At 43.6% G+C, this 23859-nt stretch overlaps 1 protein-coding gene and 1 long non-coding RNA gene across 3 annotated transcripts in view; one reads left to right on the forward strand and one right to left on the reverse strand.

Moving 5' to 3' along the window:
- LOC136508496 (uncharacterized) overlaps positions 1 to 22669 on the forward strand; it is a 29656-nt gene extending 6987 nt beyond the window's left edge. Inside the window, exon 2 of the long non-coding RNA XR_010771991.1 lies at positions 22230 to 22669. This is a non-coding gene — a long non-coding RNA (uncharacterized lncRNA). The remainder of the gene's footprint in view (positions 1 to 22229) is intronic.
- LOC136509233 (putative pentatricopeptide repeat-containing protein At5g43820) lies at positions 296 to 3741 on the reverse strand. 2 transcript variants are annotated; one of them, XM_066504058.1, is made up of 3 exons: positions 3676 to 3741; positions 1210 to 2217; positions 296 to 1125 (listed from the first exon to the last, which is right to left on the reverse strand). In XM_066504058.1, the coding sequence occupies exons 2-3, from the start codon at positions 2127 to 2129 to the stop codon at positions 1059 to 1061; spliced, it is 987 nt and encodes a 328-aa protein (XP_066360155.1). In that variant the 5' UTR covers positions 2130 to 2217; positions 3676 to 3741; the 3' UTR covers positions 296 to 1058. The 2 variants fall into 2 exon arrangements, with proteins under 2 accessions (XP_066360155.1, XP_066360157.1); XM_066504060.1 differs by lacking the exon at positions 3676 to 3741 and adding an exon at positions 3501 to 3591.
- Positions 22670 to 23859: the final 1190 nt, after the last annotated feature.

A 23859-nucleotide genomic window follows, 5' to 3' on the forward strand; every position in this document is an offset into this window, starting at 1 on the left:
AACTAAAAGGTGCACTTGCTTGAAGACGGTTAGATCAAATCTCCAGAAATCACACCACCCAATTCCCCTGCTCCCCATGCCCTCACTATGGACAAAAATTAGAGGTGCTACATAGCAGTTAGCTCATATGTTTCTCATTCGTTCCAGAAAAAAAAATGTTACTTTTGTATTGAAAACAAAATCAAATATTTGCCAGTAATCAAATATATATGTTACTTTTGTATTGAAAATAAAAAATTAGAGGTGCACTCTTTTTAACTAGATAGATGCTTTCATCCTACCAAGTACCAACTCATGAGGAAAGACTAAAAGAATGTCCTTTTAAGTAAGGAATCATAGAAACTACACTATAAACTCAGTAAAAAGAAGCTAACATGGAAATTTTCTATAAAGAAACTGAGCTAGTTAGGCACGAATCGTGAGTCTGGCCTTTGGATCTTTGCCAGGTAGCCACAAGTAGAGTTTCACAAACTAATAAACAATGAAAAAAGTGAGTCTAACAGTATGATAATATTGTCTCACAGAAACACATGATGCAATTTTGTGAAGTGAGCTCCTTCCATTCTGGCATATGTTCTAGTCTGACAGTACTGAAAGAACGAGTAGGAGTTTCAGGTTCAGCCACATCAAGTCCAGAGTACAGAGACTAAAATTTTTCAGATCTTCACCACTTATTTGATCATAGTAGATATCAGATGAACTGAAAGAGATATACAAGCATAAGCTGAAACACTGCCTAGAATCTTCCCTTCAGCTATTGCAAGACTGAACACCAATCAAATTGGTAGATTCCTGACTGTCGGAAGACAAGCAAAACACCAACTACAGAATTCTCAAACGGACCATACTAACAGTAGATGAATGAATAGGACACATGTTTTTACAAGACCTAGACCCTACTGTAGTGTTATATCAGTAGCCGCAATACTCATTAGAGATTGACAAAGCCAAACCATGTAACCTTAATCACAACAATTTATGCAGAGTTCATTTATGCAGCTAATAAAAGAACATACTAGTGTAATGCACCAGTTCATTCAGTAAAGGGATTCCAGCTCTCAGTTCAGCAGAAGTGTAAATGTGAGGGAGACGAGGTGGGGAGGCAACAAGGGACTAGCACCGCACCTGCAAGAAATCAGTCCCAAGATGGATGGGGGAGACATCAACAGATGGAAGAAGAGGGAAATCGAGGAAGGAAGGTGGGTTTACCGAGTGGGAACGGGCGGGGACACCGGAGGTGCTGCCGGAGCGGATGGCCAGGGACACCGGAATGGGGACCCTCGTAAGTCGTAACAGCTAGCCTTATGCTCTTGCTGTTCCTCCCCTTCGTTTTCTTCACTGCAGGTGTAGGGGACGGCTCCACCACGGAGATCTCGTCTCGCTGCTCCGCTCCTCATCAGCGGCGGAGGGGCTGGCTCCGGCTCCTCATCCTCAGAGAGAGGATACCGGCCCGCGGAGGGGATGCCTCGCTTTGAGTGAGGTGGTCCAAATGTGCACAAGGGATTGATAAATGATGTTATCCCCCCAGTATTTGGCAGAACTCCTCGAGCCAACATGTCATCAAACATGTGGAGCACATCAGCTACCCTGCGACCTTTCAGAAAGGCTTTAATCATCTTGGAGTATGTGTCGATATTTGGGGTGCAATTCTTTTCCAACATGTCCTTGTAATACTTGATACACCTGTCCAAATCCCCAACCGAAAGAAAATTTAAAATAAGTGCATCGTAGGCCATTGTAGTTGGACCATGTCTCTCATGTACCATATCCTCAGACACCCTGAGTGCATCCTCAATCCGCCCTGCTCTACCCAGTCCCTCAATTAGATGGCAGTGCGAAACCTCATCTGGAACCAGCCCATCCTCTTCCATCTTTGTCCAAACCTCCTGCAATTTATCACCACTCCCAAACCTCGCCCAGCCACCCATGGCATCATTGTACACATGTTTATCAAGACCAAGCAGCTCCTTTTGAGCAGCATGCAAGAGCGAGCTAGCTATACCTACACGTGACCTCCAGAAAAGGCACCTGATGAGGACGTACAGTAAGTGCCTCCTTTCTGTGGAAAGCTTTCCCAATTCCAAATCCAAATTGGTCGGTACTGAGCACCTCAACAGCCTTACTGACATGCCTGGCTGCAACTAGGCAGAGTTTGAACTGTGTGCCATACACCACCGTAGGTGGCAGTACCCATGCCCATCCTTGAGGCCATCCCACCTGTTATGCAGTAGCAGATATTTGGAATTAGTCAAACATAAAGGTTTAGAGCTTGCAGGAAAGGTTCAGAGCCCATGAACTGTGAGTCAAACAAGCACAAAACTGGGTTGTCACGTTTAAGCTTTTCGCCGGTTTTCTTTTTATAAACTGTGCGATGTGAGATTTTTAGGCCTGGTTTCCCTTATAAACTGGGTCAATTCTATTTCTTCTTAATTGAAAGGCACAGCTCCTACGATTGTGCTAAAAAAAACAAGCCCAAAACTTAACCATGCTAACTTGATGTTCGGTTCAGCTTTCTCATGCTAACAGGTGGGATATTGGCTGATGAGGAGAATTCATTATGATCTAACCAACGGCAAATCTCCAGAAATCACACCACCCAATTCCCCTGCTCCCCACACCCTCACTATGGACAAAAATTAGAGATGCTACATAGCAGTTAGCAAATATGTTTCTTATTCGTTCCAGAAAACAAAAATATGTTACTTTTGTATTGAAACAAAATGGAATATTTTGAAAGTTCTAACTAGTAGATAGATGCTTTCATACTACCAAGTACCAATTCATGAGGAAAAAATGTCCTTTTAAGTAAGGAATCATAGAAACTGCACTATAAACTCAGTTAAAAAAAAAAAGCTAACATGGAAAAATTCTATAAAGAAACTGAGCTAGTTAAGCACGAATCGTGAGTCTGGCCTTTGGATCTTTGCCAGGTAGTCACAAGTAGAGTTTCACAAATCAATAAACAATGAAAAAAGTGAGTCTCACAGAAACACATGATGCAATTTTGTGAAGTGAGCTCCTTCCATTCTAGCATCTGTTCTAGTCTGACAGTACTCAAAGAACGAGTAGGAATTTCAGGTTTAACCACATAAGTCCAGAGTACAGATTAAATTTTTTCAATTTTTCACCACTTATTTGATCATTGTAGATATCAGATGAACTGAAAGAGACATACAAGCACAAGCTGAAACACTGCCTAGAATCTTCCCTTGAACTATTGCAAGACTGAACACCAATCAAATTGGCAGATTCCTGATTGGAGGAAGACAGAAGGAAAACACAAACTGCAGAATACACATACAGGCCCTACTAACAGTAGATGAATGAATAGGACGCATGCTTTTACAAGACCTAGACCCTACTGTAGTGATATATCAGTAGCCGCAATACTCATTAGAGGTTGACAAACCAAACCATGTAACCTTAATCACAACAATTTACGCAGAGTTCATTCATGCAGCTAATAAAAGAACATACTAGTGTAATGCACCAATTCATACAGTAAAGGGATTCCAGCGCCCAGTTCAGCAGAACTGCAGAAGAGTAAATGTGAGGGAGACGAGGTGGGGAGGCAACAAGGGACTATAGCACCTGCAAGAAATCAGTCCTGAGATGGATGGGGGAGACATCATCAGGTCGAAGAAGAGGGAACTCGAGGAAGGAAGGTGGGTTTACCGAGTGGGAACGGGCTGGGGCACCGGAGGTGCTGCCGGAGCAGATGGCCAGGGACACCGGAATGGGACCCTCACTACTGGAAACGCGTGCTTTGCCGAGGGCCAAATCTCGGGCACTCGGCAAAGACACTCTTTGCCGAGGGCCAGCCACAGGAGCCCTCGGCAAAGAACGGCCCTCGGCAAAGAGGCATTTGCCGAGGGTACGGCCCTCGGCAAAGACAGGCCCACGGCAAATCAAATCTTTGCCGAGGGCCGCGGCCCTCGCCAAAGATGCCCTCGGCAAATTAGGCCCGTTGGGTCACGGCGGCCATTCCCCGTCAAGCTTTGCCGAGGGCCACCCGTTAGGCCCTCGGCAAAGGTTTTTTTTCATGTGAAACCAGGTTATTCGGCAAATTTTTTTTTAAGTCTTTGCCGAGGGCCCTAGACCAGGCCTTCGGCAAAGATTTTTTTAAAACCAGTTTTTCGGCCAAATTTTTTTTTTTATAAATCGCCTTTGCCGAGGGCCCGAGGCTAGGCCCTCGGCAAAGAAGCCCTTTGCCGAGGGCCAAGATAGGCCCTCGGCAAAGATTTTTTATTTTTTTTTAATTCTTTGCCGAGGGCCACGGGCCAGGCCCTCGGCAAAGAGCCCTCGACAATTATTTTTTTTGGTTTTTTTAGCCCAGTTTTTTTGTGGTGCTACAATACATTGTTTTGAATTCAATTTTAAAATTTAGGCCAATTTTGATTTTGTTTTGTATATTTCCTTAATTTATTTCGATTCTTTGATTTTTTTCGAATATGTCAAATTTGAACTGCAGGTGCATGGAATATTGCAATGTAGTGTTTCGAAAAATGTTATTCATGTTAATTGGTGCATGTTGAGTCCCTATCCACGAACTCGCATCAAATTTTCACGCATCTTGTTCGCGTAACATGACGACCGACTTGCCGGAAAAGTGTTTTAAAATTATATAAAATCCATACGAAGTCCGAAAATCACAAAACCTGGCCACCCCGCGCCCCACCGCCCCGCGCTCGGCCGCCCAGCGCGCCCCGGTGCCCCACCACGCCCAGTGGCGGCCGAGGTCGCGCCCTGCCTCCGTTCCCCGTCTCCGTCGAGCAAGGGGAGGTCGACCGCCCCGGCCGGCCCTCCGGCGGCTCCCCCTCGCCGGCCTTCCCGCCCCGACCCCAGCCCCCAGGCCGCCCCCGTCGCCGGCTGCTGTTGGAGGGGAGGAGGTAGAGGGTGAAGTTGGAGGAAGAAGAGGAGAAGGAGGAAGGGGAAGAAAAGGAGAAGAAGAGGAGAAGGAGGAAGGGGAAGAGAAGGAGAAGAAGGGGAAAAGGAGAAAAGAAAGGGAAGAGGGGGAGAGGAGTACTCCAACGCCGCTCGACCTCGCCGGAGAAGAAAGTGACCCCCGCACCACGACGCCCGACTCCACCGCAACCCTTGGTAAAACTCTCGTTGTCGGCCTTCGTGCCGTATGTGGTTGTGTGGGCCTTCGTGCCGTAAGTTGATATGAGGGCCTTCGTGCCGGTGTGGTTGTCGGCCTTCGTGCCGTTGTGAATGTCGGCCATCGTGTCGTTTTTTGTAGGTTTTGGAAACCTCCCCGTGCAGGGGAGGTGCTGCCAAAATTTTGAACAAAAAATAACCAATTGTCTTTTTATGCAGGAGAAGAGTACGTCGGAGGGGACCCGGAGGACCCCGATCGTCTTCGTCGATGTCGCGGTTCTGCCTGCACTGCGTCGTCTCGCCACTGCGTCGATTCGCCACTGCCCCGCTAGCCTTACTTCATCGACACCCTAGGTATAAATAACCTCTTTTTGCGCATGTCTGTCGTAGCCCGCGCGTACACATATGATGATTACAACTTCAACGCAAACACATATGATGGTCAGTTCTATCAAGAAGATGGGCTACCAGGCACGTTTGAGATAGTCTTACCCGAAGCAATCGAAATGGAAGTAGACAACGAAACGGTTGATGACGAGGTCGATGGAGATGTGGTGGTAAATGCCAAGGACATAGCAATGCTTGAGCGATTACTTCTAGGCAATGACGACGATGACAACATAGAACCTTCGGATAGTGTTGCCCATTTGGACAATTTTGACAGTGATGATGAGACCTATGATCCCAATCATGAAGATTATTCCTAATACATGTAATACTATGGTTTTTTAATTTGTGTTTTGTTTATATATTTTGAATCTATTTCTAATATATGTACTAATTAGTCTTGTTCATTCTTTGTGATTGCAGGTGATTGGACAAAGATGGCGAGCAGACGTCCACGCCGTGACACGCCCTCGGTTTACGGGAGAGACCGCCCTCTCCTTCGAGGTGAGGGGTCGTCGTCCGGGGTAGCGTCCGTAGGAGGTGACGAGAGGAGGACTAGGGGCAGCCGCCGCAGGAGGCAGCGGTCTCCTCCCTCGACAAGTGACGAGGTACTGGAGGAGGAGCACATGACGTCCACGGCCTCGTCCTCGTCGGAGGACGAGAGGGGTCAGCAGACAGGCGAGGGAGGCGAGGCGCTCGAGGGCGAGGGAGGCGAGGCGCTCGAGGGCGAGGGAGAGGGTACCGCTACCCGGACTCTCTACGAGTGAGGTCCCGTGAGCCTCCCTCCGGTTCCGCTTCCTCACAACCGCTCAGTGATTCGGCCTATGGCAAAGAGGTAAGTAACTATGGATGTTATCACAACTACTTCATAAGATATGTTGGAAATCTTAAGAGAAACTGATAAATTTTCTTAATCACTTGTGCAGGGCCTGGTTGGTTTTGTCGGGTACTCCAGCACGCACCCCCGCGAGCATCCTTGGTGTTTTGTGCAGGAAATGGTACCCCGGCATTGTGCAACTATCCGAAGAGCCGATGGTGCAGGAGCCGGCCTCCAACTAGGACAGGTACGCGCTGGTCACGGATGACACTTACCGCAACAAGCAGGAGCGAGTATTGGCGGAGTTTTGGGTAAGTCTCTCTTGCACAACATTGCTTAATACATCACATTCATTGGTTAAATCTTTTATCGAAATAATGAATGGATACATCAGTTTTGTATGCAGAAATATTTCAAGGCCGAAGAAGGACTTGAGGCCCAGACGGATCGGGCGGCTGCCGCAACTTGTAGGAAGTACATCACCGAGATGCACCACCATGGGCGCGTCCAGGCCCACATAGACTACTACAGGTCGGTACTTAGGCAGTCCCTCCCCAAGCCTCAAGCAAGACGGATTACGCTGATCCGGGACCAGTACCTTGAGGTAGGCGAATAACATTCATAATGATTCGTTTTGATATTAAGTAGGTTCAATTTCATCTTCTTATATGTCAAATACTCGATGACTTGTAGGTGATTCCCTGGTGGTGCCGATCGTATCTCGAGTGCTGGGCCATGATCGTGGACAAGTGGTTATCACAGGACTTTGTTGACACGCACGAGAGGCAGCGGGAACAGCGTCTGATGAGGCAAGGTCCAACTCACCATCAAGGCAGCCGTAGCCTCTCCGGATACAAACAAGCATATGTAAGTGATTTCTTTCATTTATTTTGACGCTCAATTCTGCTTGATTTCTCACCATCTTCCCGTCTTTCTCGCAGGAGGCTGCGCACCCGGGCGAGCAGGTCTCGGAGTTCTCTGCGTGGGCTATGTCCCACATGGGCAGGGCGTCGTCCTCTGTCTCCTTCGACCTGGCTGCCCCGCCCCAGGTGTACTCCGACCCGAACGTGTACACTAAAGTTCAAGAGTACACGTCAATGGTAAGGGAGATCTATGGGGAAGATTACAATGTGCGCACTGAGCCCATTGATGCAGAGGCGATCATGAGGCTCGGAGGAGGCAAGAAGCACGGGCGGCTGTGGATTGCAGACGGCGCCATCGACTCCACCACTGTTCCCTCCCTCGACGCTATCCGAGCACGGAGCACGAGCTCCAGCCAGCCCATACGTCCACGGCCTTCTCCAGCACTGCAGCAGGTCCAAGCACTCCAGGTAATTCCTGTTTTACTCATCGTACGTAGATATTTACACACCTAAATTAGATTTGCATTACTGATACATTGGAGTGAAATATTGCAGGCCGAGCTGCAAGAAACAAAAAGGCAAAGTCAAGAGCAGAACGCGGAGCTGACCGCACAGCTGCAGGCCCAGAAGGTCGTGTTCGAGGCCGCGCAGAAGCAGATGGCGGAGATGATGGTGATCATGCAAAGTCTTGGGCAAGCATCGGGTGTACCTGTGCAGTTTTCAGCTCCTCCACCTCCTACTCCTGCAGCTACTCCTGTAAGTATGAAAGTTCACTTTTCGCTTGTGCTTTGCATGTATGTCGGCGTTCGTGCCGTTGTGGATGTCGGCGTTCGTGCCGTCGTTTCTTGCAGGTTTTGGAAACCTCCCCGTGCAGGGGAGGTGCTGCCGAAATTTTCAATTGAGTCTAATCTTTTTGTATTCCTACAATACTAGATGCAATCTCTAAGTTCCAAAACTGTTTTCCCGGATTACTCACACATGCAATCTCTGCTCCTTTGTGCAGCTTCTGTCCGCGGGTTCCAATCAACCCGCTAGTGCGTCACCGGGTGATCCTGCATTTCCTTCACCATCGTCTCATAGGCTAGCTTGATGAGGACTCGTGCTAGGCGATGTGGTTGGACTTTAGCGTGATTTGTGATTTATGGTTTTGACTTGTGCTTGGATTTCATTAACTTGTCGTAATAAACATGTGAATGATGATGAACATGTGACTTGTCGTTGTAATATATTGTGATTTGTGGTTCACAATTATGGTTGTGATATATTGTGAGAAAATGGATTATGTGTGATATATATATATATATATATATATATATATATATATATATATATATATATATATATATATGTATATATATGAAATGCTTGTGTCGATGGAATGCAAAAAACAAAAAAAAATTAAATTTCTGCTTCTTTGCCGAGGGCAATGACCAAGGCCCTCGGCAAAGAAGGGTCCTTTGCCGAGGGCCCAAGCAATAGCCCTCGGCAAAGATTTTTTTGGAAAAAAATCCTGACAATTTCTTTGCCGAGGGCCAGGGAGCAGGCCCTCGGCAAAGGGTTAAAAAAATTCAAAAAACCCATTTCTTTGCCGAGGGTTAATTCTGTAGCCAGCAATGCCATCTCACTCGACCAATCTCCAGCCAAGCTCAACCAGAAAACTAAAGTTCAAATCAGCAGCTCAACAAACAAAAGTCAATAGTTTGGAGGAGGATCGATCTATCCAAACATGAGTTTCCGTGGGGTACAGAGAGCGAGAGAAAAAAAAATACTATCTTGCCGGCAGGATTTGGGGAAAAACTTCAATTTCAGTATGTATGGCGGAAGGCGGCCAAATTATATTATCAATCATCAACTGGAGTACAAGAGATAGACAATGCAATAGAGCAGAGGTGCTAATGGATAATTATACACTGAAAACCTATTGAATTGAATCCTTGTGGCGGAGAATTAACCTGACTGCAAGTGGTGCCGAGAAACCGAGAGAGCGCTGGCGGCGGCAGCAGAACGCCGGGGCCCGGCTGCCGGCGGAGAGCATAAGCCGCAGCAGGGATTTGAAACGGAATTTCTAATCATCAGTCGACTGATTATTTTATTCGTCATCAGTCGGTTCTTTTTGTGTGCTACGCTTTGTCGTTGTGGTCCGGCTTCTCACCGTGGGCCTAATTATTTTTTCGAACTCCGCGCCTATGCCATCGTGACTGTTTTGCCGTCATTTCTTCCTCTCGGAATATCCAGCCTACTCCTTCCCCTGTTCTTCTTCCAGAAGCGGGGGAGGCGCTGCTTGCCGGTAGCCGCTGGAGCCCTAGTATGTTGTAGCGCCTCTCCCTGCTCCGGCTCTGCGCCGCTCGCTCGCCTGAACCCCACGCCCGCCGTCCAGCCGGACCCAAACCCCTGTGCCGTGCTCGCTGTTGATTCATCGCCTTCCCCAAACTGTCCGGTTGGAGAGCTCGTTCCGTTGCTGTTGTCGCGGCGAAGGTACTCTTCCCTTACCCTAATCTGATGTTTTCATTTTCTATGTTTGTGTATTGGTCGATGTTGATTCATCGCCTCCCCCAAACCATCCGGTGGTAGAGCTCGTTCTCCTCCCCCAACCCGTCCGATGGGAGAGCTCGTTCGTGCTACTGTTGTCGTGGCGCAGGTACTCTTCCCATTACCTGAATTCTATGTGCATGTCGTTTGCCTCCGTTTGAATTTTTTTTTTGTCCTCTGAATGATTCCCCCCAACCCATATATTTGGTGTTGATTCACCAGATTCTAAAGGTATTTCGACACTATCTCATGCCTTCTCTGTCCCCCATAATAATGCAAAAATATCTGATGCTCAGATCCCTAATTTGTGTATTGTGCCATATGTTAATTTGGATCTGTAGTGTTGTTAGTATCAAGGGTGGTTTGGATTTGCTGATCTGTTGTCTTTAGTATTTTGCTTTTTCAAAGGTCTATTTTTAGTATTATAGTTTCAAGTAAAATAACTGAACCCATCGTGGTTCAAGTATTCAGGTAGTAAGTTTCAGTATATTTGTTCAGCAGCAGTTTGACATTGTTAATTTTATATTCAGTTAATGTTTAATTAACTCCTTAAACTGACACATAGTTAATTTTATATATTCAGTTTTGCATGTTGCATGCATTAAATAATTTTTAGAGCTCTTGAAAATTCAGATTTCTTCTGTAACTGGGATGTCTGGCGCTATGGCTGATATCTTTGAGTGAATCAGTTTGCTTAGATTTAATTAGCTAGTTCCCGTGTGTCTGCGTGTGTGTGTGTGTCTGGCTGTCAGCAATCCATCACCTCAGTCCAGCCTGTTTGAGAGGGACCAGACCAAATGCTTGTAATAAGAGGCACGTCATCCGCACCTGTCTTGTTTTGTGCGATTTGATGGTGAGATGCTGGTGAGCTAGCACCTTGGTGATGAGCGATTGACAACACGGTGTGCGTGTGACGTGTCTCTCGGCAGGTTGTGGTTGTAGGTGACAGGTGGAGACAAGGTACATGCGGCGACGAGTGAAGAACGAGGATAGGATGCCGTGCCGAAGAACCGTGGGGGCGGAGAAGGGCGGATCGAGGCTTGCGTTCGAGGGACAGGCGATCGTGTGGTGTACGTCTACTGTACCTGGCTACACGGTGGGAGGACGTCGAGGGAGGTTTCCAGATTACGCCACAAAATCCGGGGTTCGCTGGTTGAGCCACAAAGCCATGCATCGTACCGGGACGCTCGTGCGGCGTGCGTTGGCCGAAGATGGAAATTCTGGCGATCGCGATACGATTTCGGATGGTCGTGCGGCGACATCGCGAGGATCACATCGCGGAGATGGAGGGATCACGGACATCGCGGAATTTGCCATGGAGGACGTAATTGGAATTTACGCCCCTACGTTGGATTTATTTAGCGTAGGGGTTATGTGAAAATAGGTCGTGCCACCCTTTGGAGATATAAATATGTGGTACCTAGGGTTGAGAGTTGGAGGACGTTTTGGACTCCCAGCGAGTTACTATTCACGCATGAACAGTACTCGTGCCCCCGGGGTTCCACGGTTCAATTTTCCTCTCTCCGGTCTAGCCTAGGGTTTGAATTCTAGTGAGAGGTTTTTGTTGATCTCTCCGATTAAGAGAGGGAGGATGTTCGGGTGGAGGCTAGATGCACTTTTGTAAGTTCAATTACTCAATTTAATCTTTCATCTATAATGATTGATCTTGTGCATCTCGATTGGTTCTTTACAATTCTCGTCAGCATCTGACATAGTCTGCTTGTTTTATTTTTATCTCAAGATCCGTAAGTCCGATTGACGTGATTCCAGTTGGGTTAGTTTCGTAATTTCATCTAGTTTAATCTGACAAATTTTTAGGTCGATCGGTGTTACGGATTTTCGTCCACATCAGGTTTACTAGGTACATAGAGTTCTGTCCAGATTTGAAAAACGTGATTTATTCAGGTTTTGTGTTTAGGGGAAGGGTTAGAAATTTTTGTTAGAAAGTTTTGGCTTCCGCGACCATTCACCCCCCCTCTGGTCGCCCGTTACGATCCTTCAATTGGTATCAGAGCCGGTTTAGGTTTTCTATACCTTAATCGGTGCTGAAAGCTATGGCGACCAATGAAAAGTTTGATGTTCGCGCTCCGTTTTTTGATGGGACTGATTATGATTACTGGAAGGCACGTATGACCAACTATCTCAAAGGCAAGTCGCTGAAGCTATGGAAAATCACACAAAATGCCACATATGTGATTCCAGCTGAGGAACCGACTGACGCCGCTGAGATCGGGCTTCTTGAAACAAATCATCGTGCTGTTGCTATTTTACAGGCTTCTATTTGTAAAACTGAATATGATCGGGTTTCTAGTGAAGATCTCGCTTATCAGATCTGGGAGAAACTTAGAAAATATTATGAAGGCTCAAACACTGTGAAAAACCGAAAATTTGAGATTCACCGAAAAGAGTTTGATGCTTTTTGCCAATTGCCTAGTGAGTCTATTGATGACATGTTTGCACGTTTTCAAGTGATTGCTAATAAGATGAAGGCCATGAATAGCAATATGCCTTATGATGATCATGCTAGGGCTCTCAGATTATTACATTCACTTAATGATGAATGGGATATGAAAGTTGAGGCGATCGTTGAATCTGTAGGTTATGAGACTCTCACCACTGATGAGCTTTACAGTAAGCTCAAATCAAAAGAGATTGAAATTGTTTCTAAGCGTAAATTGAAAAATCCCACAGCTGCTTCTTCTTCTGACGTTCCAATGGCTTTGGTTTCTGGAAATAAGACTAACACTAATGCTAATCCAAATGTTTCCAGTTTTGCTTTGTCTTCTTTGTGTCATGTTGCAGATGAGGAGTTGGAGGTGCTAGATGATGATCAGCTTGTACTGCTCTCCAACAAGTTTAAGCGTGTGTATAACAACAGGCGTAATAGAAGACGTTCAGATGGCTGCTTCAACTGTGGTGAGCGAGGACACTTTGCTGCTGATTGCCCAAACAAGCAGAGATCTTTTGAGCAGGGCAATAACTCCTCCAGGCGCCAGGAGAAGTTCAGGGAGAGGAAGAAGAAGAAGGATAAGCAATGGAAGAAAGGCGGACAAAAATACTCTGACAAGCAAGTCGCTAAGGCTGCAAATGTTTTGTTATCTTCTCTTGGACAGTATGTTTCAGGTGGCTCGTCAGACTCCAGCGATTCAGATTCCGAGGATGAGACACCCAAGAAGAAGACAGACGAACTTTGCTTCATCACTGACGCCGGCATCAATGGTGGGATATGTACTATGGCCTTGGAGGGTGATGCATCAACCGACAGCAACGATGAAACTTCTGATGATGAGGTAGATACTTCTGCAGAACAAAGAATAGCTAATTTAACTAAAATTGTTCATAAGCAAAATAAAGTGTTGGCTAAACTTAAAACTGATTATGATAAAACTTGTGCTGAACTAGCTACTCTCAAAAATGCTGCATCTAATCCTGCTGAACCTGATGAATGTGAAGAATGCTCAATTCATATGATTTCGCTTTCTAAATTGCAAACCAAGTATTCTTCCATTGTTGATGATCGAGATAAACTTTACGCTGAACTAAATGAACTTCGTTCTCGGTCGAATTTGCTTGGTACTTGTGTTTCTTGCCCGCTTCTGAAAGTTGACTTGGATAATGCTTTATGTCGGGTAAAAAATTTTGAAGAACACACTTGTCCTGATTTGCCGGATTGTTTGATTTGTCCAACTTTACGATCTGAATTAAATGTTGCTAAATCACATATTGTTGAGTTGGAAAAACACACTTGTCCGGTTCTTCCTTCATGCCTATTTTGTCCTAGTTTTTTGCTGTTGTTCGTACTGATTGGTTCCATGTGCACGTGTACCGTTTTGAGTGGTTGAACAAAAATGGCTGAAACACAAACAGTAATCAGTCGAATCTTGAGTAGTCACTTTTGGTTCCATGTGCACGTGTCCTGTTCTGACTGGTTGGAAAAAATCGGCTGTAACACAAACAGAAATCAGTCGATTGATGCGTAGTCACTTCCCATGATGAAAGTAAACTTTCTTCAACGTGTCGTTTATGTGGACCCGTTTCCTTTATAATGGTGACCTAATAGGCCTGTTTCTTTTTTTTTATTTTTCTGCCCTTCAAATCAACTTTTATTTTCTTTAATTATTCATTTTTTTGTTTCTAATGCAAGAAAAAAGATTCCACCTAAAACTATAATAGTTTCTCGTGATGATAGAACATTTTTCTTGTAAACCTAATTTTTTTCCTTTTAAAGAAAGAAACTAGAACATTTTCTCATAAATAAGAAAAATTGATCCATAGACATGGAACATTTTCTTTCTTCTAGTTGATAGAGGGTCTATTTGGTTTAGCCGTGAGCTGTGAAAATTTACTGGAAAAGCTATTGTCAGCTATGAAAAAGTCATTGTGGACTTATAATTTGTGATGTTTTGGTCAAACTTGAGACTGATGCTGATGCTGATTTGTTGTGAGAGAAAAACACTGTTCCATAGCTGAAAAATAGTGCTGATAAGTTCAAGCGAACAGAGCATTAGCATCGAGGACGTACACATCATGCTGGTGCCCAGTCATTCATTTGGAATTTTAGGAAAGTGATGATAGCAGTTCAGCAGAAAAACGCTCAAGCAACATAGAGGTAAAAAAAAATACAGTTTCTGCTTCACGGCGTGCTTTGCTGACATAGGATGACATAGGACACGAAACAGATAGAGATCTCCCAAACTCCCAAGCCGTATATATAGCAAAGCGAACGAACACTAACAATTAGCTCTCATCTCTCATACTCATACCGTAGCGGTTCAAACAGGATCACAGAAACAAGTAATACGTACAATTCCTGCGCCACAACCACGGATCAAGTGCTCACAGCTCACAGATCAAGTCAGCCTGTAAATGACCCTTATCTTTCTCACGGCTTCGTACGATGAATCCAGTGGCAGTGAAAGCGGCAGCGGAAACTGAAAGAATAACATAGCTACACCACTCCAGGGTCTTGTAAAACCTTGAGGCCCACCTGAGGTTTTCCCTAACAAATACATGCATGGATAAATCATATATCAGAAACATTTGCGTTAAGCCAATCAAAATAGAGTCTAGTGCCTCGATCTGCCTCATAACTTCATCTTCCATCTTGTATCTTTTCACAATATCATCTCGGATACGTTCCACATCAATTGTCCTCCGAATGGCAATGCCATTCTGTTAAATGTATAAGCCATTGTCGTTGTTATTAATAATAATACATGTAAAAAGAAGAAAAAAAGTAAAAGAATAGTGGAGCAAGGTTCAACCATGACGAGAATTCAACCTGGTAGACATACTCACAAAAGGCCCCATGTATGTTACCTTTATACTATATATGCAAACCATATTCCATATACACATATACATTAAGGTACCTGCATTGCATTATTTGCTCTACTATAATACATGGTGAACGCAGCAACACATTACAAACAACAACACAGCTAAACAAAGGCTTAGCAACAATTCTAATTAATTAGCCCACCTAAAAACATGCATATTATAATAGGCCCAAGAGACAAGTCACTGTTTAGGATAGCCGTGTTCTTCATAGTCGGGTTATTGAGGTTGAATGTGGGTTTGCAACCCAAACCGCATGATTAACACATAAACCGAGCGGGATGGGTTGGTTTCTAGGCGGTTTCAGAGCGATTTCAAGCATTCACTGGATTGGGCAGTCAGGTGGTCCGGCAGGTTTCACACAAGGCCATCGCCCATAGCCAGAGAATCTGTCATTGCCGCGTGCCCGCTCCTCTGTCAAGCCTCGTAGATGAAGAACCGATGGACTAAGTCTGCAAGTCTGAAACTCATCAGTCTTCAGACTTGTCAGGAGGACAAGAACTATGTAAATAGAGAGTATCATAAACGGAAAAGAAATGGTTCTACAACCAAGATACTGAAGAACAAAATGAAATAACCATGAAACTCTTGTTCCCTCCATTCCAGCTTGGGATTATAAATCCCCGGTTCAGAATTTCAGCAACAATTAATGTAAACCTTCAGCGTTAAATTAATGCGAGTGCAATTATAAACCTTCACCGTTAAACTATTTCAAAAGATCACAGACATTCATTCAATTGACTTCCCCTCAGAGTTCAGGGCTTTACTACTCATGTCTTCAGACTTTCAGAGTTTCAGGCTCGCGAGACTTGATGGTTATTCCCCCTCCTCCATCTATGAGGCCTGACTGCCATTATGGTTTGGTCGCCACAGCCGTGGCTGTGGGCTGTGGCCCCGGGCCTGGTGGTTAATGTCCCCAAGCTACTAGCAGGGAAAAAAATCGAAAAAATAATAATAAAGTCACGCAACAAAATTAGATAAAGAGGAGCGGGCGAAAAATAAATGAAATATATCTCAGATCTCTCAATATTACAATTTGATTCAGGCAATGAAGCAAAGCACGAAAGATGCCTCCATGCATTCCTTCTAATTCGCATCTTATTCCTTAATTAGGATGGGTCAAATCTGTCCTAAGAGAAATCCTAAAACATCCTCTCTCTCTCTCTCTCTCTCTCTCTCTCTCTCTCTCTCTTTTGTGTGTTTGTTTGTGTGTGGGGGGGGGGGGGTGGGGGTGGGGGGCTTCAATTTCAGTATGGCAGAAGGCGGGCATATTATCAATCATCAACTGGAGTACAAGACATACATGTTGACCACGGGTGGTGCCGAGAAACCGAGAGAGCGCCGGCGGTGGAACACCGGGACCCGGGTGCTGGCGGAGAGCATAAGCTGCAGCAGGGCCCCACATCCTCGTCATCAGGCTGCGAAGCGCCATACCAATACGTGGATTCGATACCTAGATTCTCTAGACTACGCGGTGGCTAGGGTTCGGGGAAGAAGAGGGAGGGGCGGCGTCGGCCGAGCGGATGGGGATTTTTTTTCTTTTCTTTTATTAATGATGATGATGATGCCTCAATACTTAACTTGTGTACAAAGCGGAGGGGGGATTTGGAATAGAAATAGAAAAAGCATTTTGGAAATAGGAAAACGTGGGTGCCATTGGGTTTGGACGACGCTTCCGGTCCGCTTACGGTTAGGGCTGTACACTGGGCGGTGCAAGTGCAACTAGGGCGATCACGCCATGGGGCCGGGCCCCCAAATATTAGGAGCCTAATTAATCATGAAACCTAATTAATTAATTAACCTAATAATTGTTCAAACGTTTAGCAATCAGCTCATCACATACGTTATTTTCAACTAGAGTAATATGGTGCGCTCTTGGCCCTGTTCGGCTGGCTGGAAAAACGGCTGATGCTGATGCTGATGCTGATTTATTGTGAGAGAAAAACACTGTTATTTCGCTAAAACGGTACGACTGATGAGTTCAAGCAAACATGACCCTTGCCTAGTGGTTCCATAAATGCTTGAGCGGGTTATTGTGGTTCTTATTATTAAAAATTGCATGATGTTATATAACAGAATCCGAATATAATTTTTCTTCTTCTTTTTTTGAAAACGTATAAGGGTCTCATTCAATTTCACTTCAGGGCCACAAAATCCTAGATACGGGCCACGTACACAGTAGAAAATTGTGTTTGATGGTCTACGGCTCACATGACAGTGGCTTGAGGGTAGGCTTATAAGCCATGTACAGAGTAGCGAAGAGCAGAGGAGTGTCTGGTGTTTCATACCACCGATTAGTAAATTTGTGGATGTGCACTTTGTTCACATGACTTTAGCACTCAGGGACCCAAGATTATATATTGGTTTGGGCAAAATCCCTATGTTCCAACTAGTGGGTGGTGGATTGTGTTCCTGATCCTATATAAGGGATCTAAAGTGCTCATCATTGCCGGTTTCATCATCATTGGTGATTAGTAAATTCATTACTGCATGTGAAAATCGAACAAAAAACTAAAAAATACATGGTTTTGCGCCCACTGGTTTGCTTTATTGCACCCAAATTTTATTTATTATTGATAACAATAATTAGAGCATAAATTCACTGATTCATTGTGGGGTAAAGATTAAGTCATTTAACATTGGTTCGACAATGACATTATGAATCTCTTGTTGATTATATCAAAAGGTTTAGAGAGACAAAAAAACAATGTTATAATACTCATATTTTTTAAAGCGATCCTATTGAATTAGATCTTAATGGATTATGATCTCATATATTAAAGAAAAATTAAAGTGCTGCTAATTCATAAATATTAACCAAGTTCAGCAAAGAGCTTGGGCTCAGGAAAGCCAAAGTAAAGATTTAAAGCTAAAGCCTGATTGTCCTGGTATGCATAAGGTTACTTGTGATTCCGAGTGTTTGGACGATGAATGCAAAAATGTTTATGTTGCTGAGTTTGTGGGGTTTCCTAAAAATCAACCATATGCTTGAATACCTTAAAGCCGATTCATAAAATCGCCAGAATGAGATGAAATTTACTTTTTATACATCCAAGTGCGATAGGATCTTTGAAGAGTTATTAAACAATGGGAAAATCAAGTTGTCTCATACTATACCACCGCTTGACAAGTTAAAGCAGTGTGCCTATTGTAAATGGCATAACTCATATTCCCGTGCAACCAATTATTGTAATGTTTTCTATGTAGGCAAATATAATTGGCCACTAATGAAGCACAATCGCTTATTATGGGAATGTAGATTGATAATGATCCTTCCCCGATCCATGCCCTTGAATTACAGAATCCAAAAGTATTATTTTGGCCAAATCAACTAAAGGCAAAAATGTGATCATTAGAGAAGAAAGGCCTAAACTTTAGAACAAAGACAAGCCAAAACTATTGGAGAATAACTTCAATGGTACACAAAAGACTTTGACGCAAAATGCGGGGTCTGTGGAGACCATCTTAGCTGGTTTTTCTAGGAAACTAGAAAGAGCTCCAAATTCAAAAACAAGGCGAGGCTGAGATTTGAGGAGCTTTTGGATAAATACAAGAATAAATGAGCTACTTAGAAGTGGGAAAATTGACCAAGGAAGGAGGAGTTGAAGCCATTTGTTGGGGACTGTGACGCCTAAGAGGGGGGTGAATTAGGCAACTTAAAAATCAACTTCTAAACTATGGTCTCTTTTTCTACCCTTAGCAAAACCTATGTAAAAGATAAATTATCTAAATGTGCAACTACGCCTAAGAGGAGGAAAATGATGCTTGCATATTTCTTTTGTGGTAGCACGGAGATGATCTTCCTCACGATGTCCGCATTATCTAGCTTTGTTAATCCTATTGAATGGAGCTCATTCATAATTAGATTTAAACGAGAATACATATCACAAACAAGCTCATCATCATTCATTGTAAAGGAATCATAATTTTATTTAGCTAGACAATGTTTTTGCTCACGAACATTTGATGTGCCGTCATGGAGCTCTTGAAGTTTTAACCAAATTTCATGTGTCGTATTTAAAGTGAACACTTGGTTAAACACATTTATACTAAATGATTCAAACAAGCAATTTTTAGCTCTAGCATTGAAATGAATTTCCTTTTCTTCACTCTTCGTGGGTTTATTGGGATTCTTAATAGGTTTCATCCTGTCACGAGTGACTCTCCAAACTCTCAAATCAACCGCCTCAAGGTAGCAAGCCATTCTAGCTTTATAATAAAGAAAGTTAGTGCCGTCAAAGTGCAGAGGCCTAAATGTATCCATCCCAACCACTCTAAATAGCATTTGACTCCATTGTTGGCTTGCTTGTTCACCTTGATGGCCATCACCTTGTCATTTTTCTTTTTCTTCAAGAGATAAGGTGTGGATGCCTTCTTGTTCACCTTGTTGGTGCAGGTGTTGGAGAACTTGCTTGTTTGCGTCTTCTCTTTCTTCTTTGCTCCTCCCCCATTCTTCACCTTGCACTCATAGGACTTGTGACCTTCCTTGTAGCACACGTAGCAAACCACAGTTTGTTCTTCATCAAGCTTCTTCACTCCCTTGATGGTGTTATCTTGATGAAGTTGGGCTTGCTTCACCTTGCCTTTTACTTGAGTCAAGTCCTTGGTGAGGTGAGCTACTTCTTGCTTGAGTTGCTCATTCTCCTTTGCAACCTTTTGTGTGCATGTATCTACAACAACTTTCTCAACACAAACTTGGTTGCACAAAGATGAGTCTAAACATAAATTATTGCAAGAAGTAGAGGCATCATTTTTAGTCATGTTGAAGATAGAACTTTTCCTTTTAGATGCCTTGGTGGAGGTTGTATTAATGGCTTCAAGATTAGCAACTTTATTAGTTAGCTCATCACAATGTTTGCACATGGTTTCCATTTTAGCAAGCAAACTTTTATAAGCATCTTGTGAGCTAGCTAACTTTTTTTTAATTTTTAATTTTTCTTTACAAGTTGCTCATCATTGATTGTACATGCATTTGTTGTTGCACTAGCCTTAAGTTGCTTAATTTTAGTAGATAGTTCAACATTGAGATTATCAAAGTTCTCATATTTGTTCAAGCAAAGTTTTGTATACTTTTTGTGAACTATCTAGCTTTTCTTTTAATTTTTCGAGCTTCTTTTGTTGACTAGTGCAACCTTTAGCATAATTAAGATTTTGTTGCACAATTTCATCATAAGAAGGCATTTCATCATCACTATCACTCTCACTAGTGAAAGCTCTAGTTTGGTTTTGGTGAATTGATGAAACCCTAAGTTTTATCAAGTGATCATGAGATAGGTAGCACATTCCAAGTGGTGAAACAAATGAAGATCATGACATAATGGTGATGCCATGGTGATGATCAAGTGCTTGGACTTGAAAAGAAGAAAGAGAAAAACAAAAGACTCAAGGCAAAGGTATAAAAATGGTAGGAGCTATTTTGTTTTGGTGATCAAGACACTTAGTGAGTGTGATCACATTTAGGATTGATAGCCATACTATTAAGAGGGGTGAAACTCGTATCGAAATACGGTTATCAAAGTGCCACTAGATGCTCTAACTCATTGCATATGCATTTAGGATCTAGTGGAGTGCTAACACCCTTGAAAATATTTGTGAAAATATGTTAACACATGTGCACAAGGTGATACACTTGGTGGTTGGCACATTTGAGCAAGGGTAGGAAACTTCACCGGTGGAGTGTAAATGCTATGCATGAAGAATTGAATAACTTCATAAGAAATCAAGTATGGGAATTGGTAGAAAGACCAAAAGGACACAATGTGATTGGAACCAAATGGGTCTTTAGAAACAAGCAAGATCAAGATGGGATAGTAGTAAGGAACAAAACAAGATTGGTAGCACAAGGCTATACACAAGTTGAAGGTCTTGACTTTGGAGAAATATATGCCCCGGTTGCTAGATTGGAAGCAATTAGGATCTTGCTAGCCTATGGTTGTGCCCACAACATCAAACTCTATCAAATGGATATTAAGAGTGCATTTCTCAATGGTTACATCAATGAAGAAGTATATGTTGAGCAACCCCCCGATTTTAAAGATGACAAGAAGCCCGACCATGTGTACAAGTTGAAGAAGGCATTGTATGGCTTGAAGCAAGCACCTAGAGCATGGTATGAGAGGTTGAGGGACTTCCTACTCTCTAAAGGGTTCATGATGGGCAAGGTTGACACCACTCTTTTCATCAAGAAGATTGGAAAAGATTTATTTGTGTTGCAAATCTATGTTGATGACATCATATTTGAATCAACCAATCAAGACTTTTATGATGAGTTTGGAAAGATGATGGCTAATGAGTTTGAGATGTCCATGATTGGAGAGTTAAGTTACTTCCTTGGTCTTCAAATCAAGCAATTGAAGAATGGTACCTTTGTGAGTCAAGGCAAGTATATTAAGGACATGATCAAGAAGTTTGGCATGAGTGATAGTAAAGCCATTAGCACACCAATGAGAACCAATGGCAACTTGGATAATGATGCAAGTGGAAATATGGTGGATCAAAAATTGTATCGGTCTATGATTGGAAGCCTACTCTATGTGACCACATCAAGACTGGATGTCATGTTTAGTGTATGTATGTGTGCAAGATTTCAAGCCTCACCAAGAGAAAGTCATTTGAAGGCTACAAAGAGAATATTGAGGTACTTAAAGCATACACCAAATGTTGGTTTATGGTATCCCAAAGGAGCAAAGTTTGAACTAGTTGGTTACTCCGACTCGAATTATGCGGGATGCAAGGTTGAAAGGAAGAGTACCTATCAGGCCTCAAGGAAATCGTCGGATACATCGGGGGCCTAGATGCAGAGTCTGCAGAGTCTGCGCTCAGGGACGTGGCTGGCCTGCACCCAGGTCACCCTGTATCCAACATCAAACTGACGGGTGCGTATTTTTTATTTGATGGACTGGAGGTATAGATTTGATGGCAACGACGATGAGCCCCGGGAAGAAGAGGACGGGAATAGTAGCAGTGCCTGATATAAATTAAGGTAAAAAGACTACAGAGTCTTTTTACCTTATGTTTGCGCCAGCTGTTATACATATATCATATTTGATTAATATTATTACTTCGGTACGTCATATTTAATTAATTAGTATTGTTTCCTAGCTACCCCTTTTTTTTTGTGTATACTCTCTTACCATGTTAATAACTAACGTCAATACTAGCACGTTTAAGTTAACAATAATAATTTGATTTGACAGGCATAGCATGCATGGACTGCTGCTGCGTGGGCAGGACTTGTGCGGCAAGAGCCACTCATACCCACACGGGTGGTGTCGATGTTGAAGCATCTTTGCAGTCTCTCTGCGTTCATCAGCTGGCACCACCGTCTCCAGCATATGGTTACGACATGGATCCAGCTGCAGAGCAGGCTGTTGTCTCGAGAATTATCACTACTATTTTTACTTCAGACTTGATAATATGTGTAGATGCATGCTGATTGCTGTTGGTTCTGATGAACCTGCAGCATCGCTTGTGGTAGTATGGTTTGGGGCTTTGGACTTGTTGAGTTACTATTAGGGGACTGGGGACCAGCTGCTTCTTGCCTTACTGGCTCAATTTGTTGTAATAAGTAACACGGATGCTGAACGTGCCGATCATTTCTTTATGCAAAAGTTATATATACTCTAAATTCATTAAATCCACTTGCTATTGGATTTTTGTCCAGCAGAATTTGGTCCTACAATATATGCTTGAGTTGATGACTGTTCTCTCAATCCTTGTATTGTGGGGTTTTCCATCAACAAACAACATACTGCTTTTTGAACATGTGATTTGTTTTGGAGCCGGGATGAATTAGCACAGTGTTATTCACATATACTTGCTCGAGGCTTCTGCTGAGGCTCTAACAGAGCCATTTGTTTCCATGGATCCGAAGTTCAGTTGGGCTTGTGTGTTTCTCTTTTCTATCTACAACAATTCACTGAACTTGTTCAAAAAATAATACTAATAGACTGAAATTTCATCAGGCTTAACATGTTTAGTAACTAGACTAAATGAAACAAGTGTACTCTGTTTCCAGTCAATATATTTTAACTGACTGCCCTCTCGCATTTGGAATCGAATGCTTGAAGTCATCCGGATGGATCTAGTGGGCCTGGCTTCTGCCACTTCCCTTCAGGGGAAAAAAAGATCCGGTGGGCCTGCAGGTAATGCTGGGCTGCTGGCCCTGCCTGTTTTTTGCCTGGGCTGTCCATTTTTCGGGCCGTGCTGGGCTTTCTAGTCATGCCGTCTTCGCTCTCGGAGGAGTAGGAGGGAGGAGTGACGCCGCCGCACACTCACCGGCCGACCACCGCCACCGCCACCGTCGTCTCTGGCTCCTCTTCCTCCTTGTCGTGCCCCACTGCGTCCTCTCGGTCCCTGCTTGCCGCCTTCCCCGCCCCTGGCGTCGTCGGTAAGCACTCGCCTGCAGCTAGCAGCCGGGTCGGTAACTACTCATACATATGTGTCCTACTCGGTTACGCGTACACATGCAAGACATTTCATGGCTCGCTTACATAATCTTAATTATTAAATCCGCTCCTGCTAGCTTCGGAGCTTTTATTAATATAGTGGCTTCGTTTGTACGATTACCTTGTAAATCACCATCATAAGCATTAGTTGGCATGATTAAGAGTTCTCTGCATTCGAGTGGCACAAAATGAAAATGCTGATTGTGGCCGACCAGACAGCACGACATTGCACTTTACGAATACCAATACAATTGATTGATGTTCACATGGACCTGGCAGTTTTGTTTATGGTTGCATTGGTATTGCGTAAAGGGCGTCCCTCTGTTCTCCATTAGTGGAACTTTAGGATTAGAATATAGTATTGGTAGAATTAATAAGT

Source organism: Miscanthus floridulus, chromosome 15 (genome assembly GCF_019320115.1).
Source record: "Miscanthus floridulus cultivar M001 chromosome 15, ASM1932011v1, whole genome shotgun sequence".
In the NCBI taxonomy this organism is placed as follows: domain Eukaryota; kingdom Viridiplantae; phylum Streptophyta; class Magnoliopsida; order Poales; family Poaceae; genus Miscanthus; species Miscanthus floridulus.